An 11889-nucleotide genomic window follows, 5' to 3' on the forward strand; every position below is an offset into this window, starting at 1 on the left:
GGGGGGCGGGAGAAAGAAAGGAAGAGGCGGAGACGGGGCTGTGGGAGAGCTGGGAAGGGGAGGAGAAAGCAAGGACTACCTCAGAGGTTGTCGTCTTCTTGCATATGGTGTGCACAGCCTAAAGTTGTAGGACAACTTGTTCTATTTGATCTTATTTGATTGTGCACGCCGGGTCGATTGCATTCATCGAAACAGGGCGGACCACGTGAAGGTTGCAATCTCCCACCCCCTCAGAGGTTGTGATTGAGTCCCCCCCCCACCCCCCATGGACTGTCTCCCTCGGATGGTCACGTCGCACAGACACATCTGCACTTTAGTCTGTTTGAACTGTTTTACTGTTGTAATGTTCTTTTTACAAACCATGTTTCTCGGGGTATCTAAATCTAAATCTAAATTGTATTAGTTATTTAAGTTATGACATTGGATGGAAGCTGCACACCAAATCTCGTTGCAATAAAATATTGATAGAATTTATTTGCCACACAACCAGGGTCGGTGGAATTTGGGTTGTCTGCAGCGGTACAATAATAAAGAACACACAACCACAATAAAAATGTAACACAAACATCCACCACACTGTGGTGGAAGGCACAAAATTTGGCCAGTCCTCCTCCATTTCCCCCCCGTGGACAGGATCAGAGTCCAGAGTCAGTCCATGATCGGCTCTTCCTCACCGGAGACCGCGGCTTTAAGTTGGTGTAGGCAACGAGATTTAAAGTCTCCGCCGCAGCCAGAAGCACCGTAGACTGCAGGGCCGGCGGTCGAAGCTCCCCTCCAGGGGTGATGTTAAGTTCACGCCGGGCCCGCGGTAGAAGTTGGCCGCGGGCCGGCAGTGGTGGCTTCTTCCCCCGGGTCCCCCACGAGGGATCCTGGGCTGTAGACGCCACACCAGCTGGAGCTCTGCAGACCGCGACTTCAGGCTGCCGGCTGCCCCGGGCCAGCGAAACGGAGCGCTCCCCTCCAACGAGCCCCAGCGAGGGCTCACCCGCTCCACGACGAGAGTCCACGCTGCGCCCGCCGCTGAAGCCCCGAGCGCGTCTCCGGGAAAGGCCGCGCCGATCCTTGATATTAGGCCACGGGGGAGGTGACCTGGAAAAAGTCGCCTCTCCATGGAGGAGGCGACCGAAGCGGTTTCCCCCTTACCCCCCCACACCACCCCCCACACAAAACACACCGAGAAACATCAAACACATACTTTAAAACATACTAAAAAAATGAAAAAAGTTGAAAAAACTAACGCGCTGCTGACATGGCTGCTGCCAGAGCAGTTATATTATTATTGAATAGGATAAATGTATTTACAATGAAGTTAACATGCACGAAGGTGAGAATAGATATGGTGACATGGATAAACTCAGGCATAGACTAGTTTGGCCTGTTGTGCCATACATTCATCACACTGACTGGCATTATTTTTCAGACATTCAATTTTGGAACAGTCGCCAGTCTCTGGAGGGCCTGTCTGTACGTTCGGTGATATTTGGTGTCTTCCAGTCTGCCGTTGTCCTGCTGTACATCTTAGACAATGAGACCAATTTCGTGGTACAGGTCAGCGTATTCATTGGCCTCTTGATTGATCTTTGGAAAATCACCAAAGTCATGGATGTGAAGGTAAGAATGTTCTCTTCCACAAAACACCTTTGATGTTTCTTCAATATTTCAGCAGTATTTTGATGCCCCAAGTGTCAGTCTATGATCCTGGCTTCCAATTTGAATTATAGGAGCAGATAATTCTGATTTAAACTGAAATTAGATTTCATAGAAACATAGAAAATAGGTGCAGGAGGGGGCCATTCGGCCCTTTGAGCCAGCACCGCCATTCATTGCGATCATGGCTGATCGTCCCCAATCAATAACCCGTGCCTGCCTTCTCCCCATATCCCTTGATTCCACTAGCCCCTAGAGCTCTATCTAACTCAGTTTAAATCTAATTTCTGTATTCCACAATTTGAGATTTGTAATAGAAAAAAATCACATGTGGTTTAAGAGCACATTGTCAGATTTTATAACGGGCCATTTCTATACATTTTGGTTTCACCATGTAGAAGTTACAGCTGTGTTTATACATAGTCCCCCCATTTTCAGGGCACCATAATGTTTGGGACACATGGCTTCACAGGTGTTTGTAATTGCTCAGGTGTGTTTAATTGCCTCCTTAATGCAGGTACAAGTGAGCTCTCAGCACCTGGTCTTTCCTCCAGTCTTTCCAACACCTTTGGAAACTTTTATTCTGTTTGTCAACATGAGGACCAAAGTAGTGCCAATGAAAGTCGAGTAAGCCATTATGAGACTGAGAAACAAGAATAAAAATGTTAGAGACATCAGCCAAACCTTCAGAGCTTATTTCAAGTTGTAGTAGTGTTTATTAGCCAAATGGCTGAGGAGTAGAAGCTGCTCCTGAACCTGGACGTTAGTTTTCAGGCTCCTGTACCTTCTTCCCGATGGCAGGGGTGAAATGAGTGTGTGTGGCCAGGGTTCTCCCCTAAATACTGTCTGGAGAAGGGACTCAACCCGAATTCCTTCGCTCCATAGATGCTGACTCGCCCACTGAGTTTCTCCAGCATTTTTGTCTACCTTAAATACGTCATCCATCCTTTTTCTCCAGAGATGCTGCCTGACCCGCTGAGTTACTCCATCACTTTGTGTCTATCTTCGTTCTCAACCGTGGTCCATTGGCAGTCGCTGACTACTGCGCCACGGTGTGGCCCACAAATTGAAGTGCTCAGTGAACACGTAATTCTTCAATTATTGTGTGTACTTTTAAAGTTATTGTACATAATATTGATCGACGTTTTGTTTTGTTGCAGCTTGACCGTGAAAATAAAGTGGCAGGAATCATCCCTCGCTTGACGTTCAACGATAAATCAACATATGTACAGTCCTCAACTAAGATCTACGATGATGTGAGTACACAAGCATTGTGCCTGTATGTGTGTGTGAGACTGTCACTTTAACAATAGGTGAAAGTCCAAGGCAAGTCACTTTTATTTATATAGCACATTTAAAAAAACAACTCTCGTTGGCCAAAGTGCTTTACATTGGTATAAGAATAGTATAACAAACAACTGAGGTTCATAGATTAAATACAAACATCACTACATACATATAGCCCTTGCTCAGAGGACGTCGAGAAAGGCTTGGGAGTAGAGATGAGTTTTTAGTCTCGACTTAAAGGAGTCGATGGAGGGGGCAGTTCTGATGGGAAGGGGGATGCTGTTCCACAGTCTAGGAGCTGCAACCGCAAAGGCACGGTCGCCCCTGAGCTTATGCCTAGACCGCGGGATGTTCAGCAACCCCAAGTCGGCCGATCTGAGGGACCTGGAGATGGTGTCATTCAATTCATTCTATTACTTTGGAGATACAACAAAGATACAGCACGAAAACAGGCCCTTCGGCCCACCAGGTCTGTGCCGACCAGCCATCCCCGCACATTAAATTGTCCCTAATGTGTGTAGGACAGTGTTTAGTCTTTCTTTATTCCAAGGAACTTAATGCTGGGGTGGAAGACAGAATTCAGGAGATGGACACATTCCCTTTGATCTCTCCATCCTCCTTTCTGCAACTTTCTCCGTTCCGATGGAGGGTCATGAACCACAAACCTTGACTATGTTTCTCTGTCCACATATGCTACTTGACCCATTCAGTACTTCCAGCCTGTCCTCTTTTTACTTCAGATTTCCGGAATCTGTTTTTTAAAATCATTAATAAGGAATTCAGGAGGATATCTTTCTTAGTGGTTGAAACATGTTGCCTTTCCAGTTGGAGTGGTTCAAGCAAAGAGCCCACGGGCGAGGACACTATTCCTCAGAGCGTAGGAAGATGAGGCGTGGCTGTAGAGGTGTACAAAATCATGAGAGGAATATATCGGGTAGATGCACGGTCTCTTGGCAAAAGTAGGTGAATCAAGAACCAGAGGACATAGGTTTAAGGTGACGGGGAAAGATTTAATAGGAAACCCGAGCGGTGACTTTTTCCACTCAAAGGGTGGTGGGCGTATGGAACAAGCTGCCGGAGGAGGTAGTTGAGGCAGATACTATCGCAACTTTTAGGAAGCATTTAGACAAGTACATGGATTTGGAGGAATATGACAATAGACAATAGGTGCCGGAGTAGGTCATTCAGCCCTTCGAGCCAGCACCGCCATTCAATGTGATCATGGCTGATCACCCACAATCAGTACCCCGTTCCTGCCTTCTCCCCATACCCCCTTAACTCTATTTTTAAGAGCCCTATCTAGCTCTCTCTGGAAAGCATCCAGAGAACCTGCCTCCAACGCGCTCTGAGGCAGAGAATTCCACAGACTCACAACTCTCTGTGAGAAAAAATGTTTCCTCATCTCCGTTCTAAATGGCTTCCTCCTTATTCATAAACTGTGGCCCCTGGTTCTGGACTCACCCAACACAGGAGTATGGGCCAAACACAGGCAGGTTAGAGAAATGTAGATGGGACATGTTGGCCGGTGTGGACAAGTTTGGCCGAAGGGCCAGTTTCCACACACAATACCACAATATGAGAGCTCGCTCTGTGATAAAACATACAACTCCTGCCCTCATTACATTCATGAAAAGCACGATGTACGATTTTCTCACTCGTACTATTTAACTTTTGGTCATGCAGTATTCTGTTAAGATTTCCATTAACTGGTCAATTCCGGAGTTTGGAAGTTGAGATTTTCCAAAAAAGTTATTGTCGACGCTGTCATTTGGGATTCAATGCAGGTGCCATAGTTAATATGCACCAGTTGTTTGAAGATGTTAATCGTTGATATGTTAATGTTTTCAGATGGCGTTTAAATATCTGTCCTGGATTCTCTTCCCGTTGCTGGGCTGCTATGCTGTGTACAGCTTGTTGTACTTGGAGCACAAAAGCTGGTATTCCTGGGTACTGAGTATGCTCTACGGATTCTTATTGACATTTGGTAAGTATTCACAAATTGTGAACATTTCTGGTCCAGACTCTAGAAGTGAGTGCGCTTATTGGCCAAGTATTCACATACAAGGGATTTGCCTTGGTGCTCCGGCCACAATTAACAACATGACATACAGTGACAGTTACGAATGACTTAGAAAACACTAAACATTAATAATAATAAAACATTAATGATAAAACACCATTGATCAAGCATGTGAACCAACAAAATACCAGAATTAAAGGGAGGCTACAGATTTTTGGCTGTTGAGTAGAGCAACTATTCGTGGATAAAAACAGTTTTTACGTCTGGCTGTGGCAGCTTTGACAGTCCGGAGTCGCCTTCCAGAGGGAAGTGATTCAAAGAGTTTGTGACCAGGGTGAGAGGGGTCAGAGATGATCTTGCCCGCTCACTTCCAGCAAAGCTGTAGATTTGCCATTTAAAGCAAATTATCGATTTAAGTCCATTTTATCGTCAAATTGCTATACATCACCTGGGCAGCATAGTTTAATTTAGAGGTGTTGTGGAAACAGGCCCTTCGGCCCACCAAGTCCACGCTGACCAACGATCACCTGTACATTCGTTCTATCCTACACACTCGGGGCAGTTTATAGAGGCCAATCAAATAGCCAAGCTGCACGTCTTTGGGATGTGGGAGGAAATCGGAGCACCCGGAGTAAACCCACATGGAGAACATGCAAACTCCGTACAGACAGCAACCATTGTCAGACTGAACCTGGGTCTCTGGCACCGTGAGGCAGCAGCTCTATCGCCATCCAAATGTAATAAGATGGAACTGCAGATGCTGGTTCATACTGAAGAAAGACACAAAATGCTGGAGTAACTCAGCGAGTCAGGCAGCGTCTCAGGAGAACGTGGATATCTATGTTCACCAGAGATGTTGCCTGTCCCTCTGAGTTTCTCCAGCATTTTAGCTCGGCATCATCTCTGACATCGTGGGCTGAATCCTCACCTATTAACCACTGTCTGGTGTTTAATCTCGTGTCGAGAAGGGGAGGTGAACTAACTCCATCAAAGGGAAGGTAGACCAAATGTTTAAAATTGTGTGAAATTGTTTTGCCTTTGGTGGCATTGGAGTTATCCAGGCAGCATCTCTGGAGAAAAGGAATAGGTGATATTTGGGGATGAACCTCCCTTAAGGTTTTCTCCAGAAACCCTTTTCTTCAGAGATGCTGCCTGACCCGCCGTTACTGCAGCATTTTGTGTCTTTGTGCTGTCAAAGTGACAGGTTATGTCCTGAAATGATAGCAGCAATGCTCATCGCTGAATCAGTAGATATTGAGTTAAGTAAAAAGGGGTACATTGACCCCAGACATGGAGGGAGGAATCATTCACCAGGGTGGTCTGGCATTATAATTTTTTTTAACACACACAGTGCTGGAGTAATTCAGTGGGTCAGGCAGCATTTCTGGAGAACACTAGATAGGTGGCCCTTCTTGAGACTGAAGAAAGGGCTTGACCCGAAACGTCATCTATCCATGTTCCCCAGTTACTCCAGCACCTTGTGTCCCATCGTGTGTTTACCAGATTCTGCAGTTCTTTCTTTCAATATCTCTGGAAAACATGGATGGTTTGGGTCGGGTCTCTTCTGCAAACTGATTGTAGGGTGGAGGGGGAGAAAAGTTGGGAGAGAATTGATTTTAATATTTTGGGTCAGTATCTTTGACCTGAGAGCGAGAGAGAGAGTGCAATTTGCAACTAAATACATTTCTTAGGAGGTGTGAGAAATGGGTGTCGTTTCAGTTCAAGACCCTTCTTCAGACTGAAAGTCATAGGAAAGGGAAACGAGAGACAGACGATGATGTAGAGAGAGGGGTAGACAATAGACAATAGGTGCAGGAGTAGGCCATTCGGCCCTTTGAGCCAGCACTGCCATTCAATGTGATCATGGCTGATCATCCCCAATCAGTACCCTGTTCCTGCCTTCTCCCCATATCCCCTGACTCCGCTATTTTTAAGAGCCCTATCTAGCTCTCTCTTGAAAGCATCCAGAGAACCGGCCTCCACCGCCCTCTGAGGCAGAGAATTCCACAGACTCACCACTCTCTGATGTAGAACAAATGAATGAAAGATATGCAAAGGAGTGACAATGATAAAGGAAACAGGCCATTGTTAACCATTTCAAAGGTGGACAAAAATGCTGGAGAATCTCAGCGGGTGAGGCAGCATCTATGGAGCGAAGGAGTATGTTAGCCATTTCTGTGTGTTGTTATTTTTGAAGGTGATAAATATTTGCTTTGTTTCCTCCACTCAGGGTTTATAACTATGACACCGCAGCTATTCATTAATTATAAGCTGAAGTCAGTAGCCCATCTCCCATGGAGGATGCTAACCTATAAAGCACTAAATACTTTTATCGATGATCTCTTTGCATTCGTAATCAAAATGCCAATGATGTACAGAATAGGATGCTTGAGAGACGGTGAGTCTAAAGCCTCAATAAAACGCAACTCGAAAACTAATGGCTTTTCAAATTCACGGCAGTCCGAATTAATGTACATTGTTTTGTTTTCCAATCTAGACGTGGTGTTTTTTATCTACCTGTACCAACGCTGGATCTATCGAGTAGATCTTACCCGGATGAACGAATTTGGGACGAGTGGGGAAGATATCGTGAAGTCACAACCAGAAGATGGTTCCCCAAAGGCATTGATGGAGAAAGGAGAGGAGGAGAAGAAAAATGATTAAATATAAATCTTTGCATTGTCAAACCTTCATGTTTCACTGTAAAGGCAAAAGTGAGACCACGGACTGTAATAATCAAACTCCCAATTTTTGTATTAATATAATCCTGTTGAAGACAAGTGAATTTGAAGTCCAGGTTAATGTGCTGTACTGTATTTGTTCTGAAACATATCTGTATTTAAGTCTGATAACTTTGTAATCATTGTATTCCACTGTGGAATATTTGGAACATTAAATTGCTAATAATAATAATAACGTTTATATTGCGGCTATTTGTTGAAAGGGCGGCCTCTGTTTATTTAGAGGGGGGATGATAACAGATTTTAGTAATAAAGATTCAATTCCATCATCTGAAATTCTGATTCCTGTTTCAATAAACAAACCAATGTTAACTTATTAGCTATGGAACTAATTGAAGCAGGATTTGTGTGAACTTGTTAGCCTCGCCAGTGAATACTTGTTAATGGGTTTTAGTACAATTGCATTTAAGACGGTTCCCACAAAGTGTTGATTCCAAGGCCATATAGTGGCTGCTGATGCTGACGTAGATGGGTACATCTGTGCAGAATACCCTATTGTGAATATGGTGTTTATTTCCAATAATAGAATCCATTAAAAAAAATGTTTGTGCAAATTACTCAAGCGGTGCTCAAAATTAATATTTACTTGTGTCTAAATTGCAGCACCGAAATAAAAGTAGAGGTTAGTTGATTTAAAATCAGTTCCTGCCTCTGGTGCTTGTTTTATTTCCCCCATCTCCATGGTTTATCTGAAGAGCGGAGAGAAACACTGGTCTCTTGGGCTGAGGTGATGTTACCACCGCACGCTTCCTTTTGGCCGTGCCGAAGTTTGGTTCCTGCTTATCCTTGGCTGTTTAGTTTCGAGCTGCAGCGCGGAAACAGTCCCTTTGGCCAACCGAGTCTGCTCCAACCAGCAATCGCCGCACACTAAAGGGCCTGTCCCACATGGGCGTCATTTACGCGACATCATTTACGCGTCACGACGTGCTCGTGATGCGCGCATGGTGCGTGGTGATGTAGGCAGTCGCGCGCGGCGCCCCAGGATTATGGGATGTACAAAATCTTCACGCGCCATCTGCGTGAAGCGCAAATGACGCCCAAGTGAGACAGGCCCTTAACTCTATCCCACGCGCGCACACACTCACACTCACATGCACGCACACACACACAATTTACAATTTTACTAAGCAACAACAACGACTACAAACCTGTACGTCATTGCAGTGTGGGGGGGAAACCAGAGCAACCGGAGAAAGCACAGAGAATGTGCACAGACAGCACCCATAGTCAGGATCGAACTCGAGTCCCTGGTGCTGTAAGGCAGCAACTCTACCGCTGCGCCACCTTTTAATTAAAGAATGGATCGACTGGGCTTATATTCACTGGAATTCAGGTGGGTGAGAGGGAATCTTATAGAAACATATAAAATTGGTGTAACTCAGCGGGACAGGCAGCATGTTTAGGAAGGAACTGCAGATGCTGGAAAATCGAAGGTAGACAAAAGTGCTGGAGAAACTCAGCGGGTGAGGCAGCATCTATGGAGCAGTAACGGACAGGCAGCATCTCTGGATAGAAGGAATGGGTGACGTTTCGCGTCGAGACCCTTCTTCAGACTGAGATTCATGACTGAGCCTGATTTAAGTTGTTGGCTCGATGTAGAACCTTGTAGCGCATGAGAACGAACAACAAATGAGATCATTTTGACCCTCTCATCTGTCTTTCCATTATGTAAGATTTTGGTAAGTACACCACAGTGTCATTGTGTGCGCTAGCCTAATATATATATAAACACAAATCCCCAGAGAACTCTTAAGTATTCTTGGTGAGTGGATGTATGTAGTCCTGGGATTCCCTCCTCTTGTGTAAATACATTTCTCCTGGTCGCTCATAAATGGCCAAGTTCTTATATTGAGGCAGCAACCATTCTAAGATGCAGTGCAGAACGCCATAGGAGTACCCTTTTCCCCGTGGCTATCAAACTATACAACTCTTCCCCCTTCTGCTGTGGGGTGGACTGACTCCCCCCACCCCCTCCTCCAATCTTTGCACATCCCCAATCCTTTCCCACTCCTCATTTTAATTTCATGTACCTTGTGTTTTTATGACTGTTAGCAGATCAATTTCCCTCCTGGGATAAATTAAGTTCTGTCGTATCGTTTCCATTCTCCTCACTAGAATTGTCCCATCCCAATATTTAAAGCCTTATCCACTAAGGGGAAACTATTTAGTCCAGCATTTTCTGGTTGTATATCTCCTACTAGTTACTTTTTATGTAATTCAATAGGACCCCATGGCACAAATCACACAATTCTGCATCTCAGGAATGTTCCCTCCAGCCCTGGGACCACCCCTGTGCACAGGATCTATAGAATCAGGCAGCATCTCTTGAGAAAAGGAATAGGTGATATTTCGGATCGAGACCCTTCTTCAGTCTGACCCTTCTTGCTATTGAGGGAGTGCAGCGTAGGTTTACAAGGTTAATTCCCGGGATGGCAAGACTGTCATATGCTGAGAGAATGGAGCAGCTGGGCTTGTACACTCTGGAGTTTAGAAGGATGAGAGGATATCTCATTGAAACATATAAGATTATTAAGGGCTTGGACACGCTAGAGGCAGGAAACATGTTCCAGATGTTGGGGGAGTCCAGAACCAGGGGCCACACAGTTTAAGAATAAGGGGTAAGCCATTTAGAACGGAGACGAGAAAACACTTTTTCTCACAGATAGTTGTGAGTCTGTGGAATTCTCTGCCTCAGAGGGCGGTGGAGGCAGGTTCTCTGGATGCTTTCAAGAGAGAGCTAGATAGGGCTCTTAAAAATAGCGGAGTCAGGGGATATGGGGAGAAGGCAGGAACGGGGTACTGATTGTGGATGATCAGCCATGATCATATTGAATGGCGGTGCTGGCTCGAAGGGCCAAGTGGCCTACTCCTGCACCTATTGTCTATTGTCTATTGACATCTGAATAATAATTATTTATAAATAGATGGCTACTTGCTATGTTTGAATTCAACATCAAATTTACTTGCGTGCAAAATACTAATAGCTTATCATCACAAACCTCACAGTTTAGTTTAGTATATTATTGTTCCGTGCACCGAGGTGCAGTGAAAAGCTTCATGCTACGTGCTATCCAGTCAGTGAACCACACATGATCACAAAATGCTGGAGTAACTCAGCAGGTCAGGCAGCATCTCTGGAGAGAAGGAATAGGTGACCGAAGGGTCTCGACCCGAAACGTCATCTATTCCTTTCTCTCCAGAGATGCTGCCTGTCCTGATGAGTTGCTCCAGCATTTTGTGTCTATCTTCGATGTAAACCAGCATCTGCAGTTCCTTCCTGCACCCATAGTTATATGGTTGGCTGCACTGACATGAACCATTGTCAACAGTAGGTGGAGGACTTCACCACTATTTACTCGCGGCAAGCTAAACCCTCCCAGTTAATGAACTTTAATGTTGCTAGGAATTTAAAGATCTAATAGGAATCCGAGGGGTAACTTTTTCACACAGTGGGTGTGTGGAACAAGCAGGCCATCCGACTCATGAACCGATGATCGGCCGTGAGAAGGAGGGGTGGTGGTGGCGGTGTCGGCGGTAAGCGAAGGTCCGAAGGTCGGACAGCTGGCCGGGCTGCCGACCGACCGACGGGGCCACGGGCGAGGCGCTGCTGCTGCTGCACTCCATGGGCTGCACTACGTCGGGACGGGTGAGGTGGGGCCGGACCCGACAGTCCCCTCGACCCGAGGAGTAGCGGTCAAATACGGGACAAGGGCGGTCCCGTACGGGACAAACCAATTTAGCCCAATATATGGGATGTCCCAGCTAATACGGGACAGTTTGTAACCCTTCCCCCATCCCCCCCCCCCCCCCCCCCGCCCCACCCCACCCCACCATATCCCCTCTCCTCTCCCCCCCCCCCCCCCCCCCCCCCCACCCTCCTCCACTCCCCCCACCCTATGCATGTTTACACCCTGTGGACAACTTGATATTGATCATGTGTGGTCTTTCAGCTGACAGGATAGCAGGCAACAAAACCTTTTCACGGTACCTCAGTACACGTGACAATAAACTAAATCTCAACGACCTACCCTCTGCCCCCCCCACCCCCCACACCCCACCATCACCTCTCCTTCCCCTCAACCTCCTCTCCCCACCTCCTCACCTGGTACGGAGACGAGGAAACACTTTTTCTCACAGAGTGGTGAGTCTGTGGAATTCTCTGCCTCAGAGGGCGGTGGAGGCCGGTTCTCTGGA

General features: G+C 46.1%; 1 protein-coding gene across 1 annotated transcript in view; it reads left to right on the forward strand.

The window, feature by feature from the left end:
* The window catches only part of clptm1 (CLPTM1 regulator of GABA type A receptor forward trafficking), a 28904-nt gene extending 20893 nt beyond the window's left edge, over window positions 1-8011 (forward strand). The window contains exons 10-14 of the mRNA XM_033014465.1: window positions 1421-1611; window positions 2808-2903; window positions 4783-4918; window positions 7185-7352; window positions 7452-8011. Coding sequence (XP_032870356.1) covers window positions 1421-1611; window positions 2808-2903; window positions 4783-4918; window positions 7185-7352; window positions 7452-7618 — 758 coding nt within the window. The 3' untranslated portion in view covers window positions 7619-8011. The remainder of the gene's footprint in view (window positions 1-1420; window positions 1612-2807; window positions 2904-4782; window positions 4919-7184; window positions 7353-7451) is intronic.
* Window positions 8012-11889: the final 3878 nt, after the last annotated feature.

The sequence above is a fragment of the Amblyraja radiata genome, chromosome 41 (assembly GCF_010909765.2).
Source record: "Amblyraja radiata isolate CabotCenter1 chromosome 41, sAmbRad1.1.pri, whole genome shotgun sequence".
NCBI lineage: Eukaryota > Metazoa > Chordata > Chondrichthyes > Rajiformes > Rajidae > Amblyraja > Amblyraja radiata.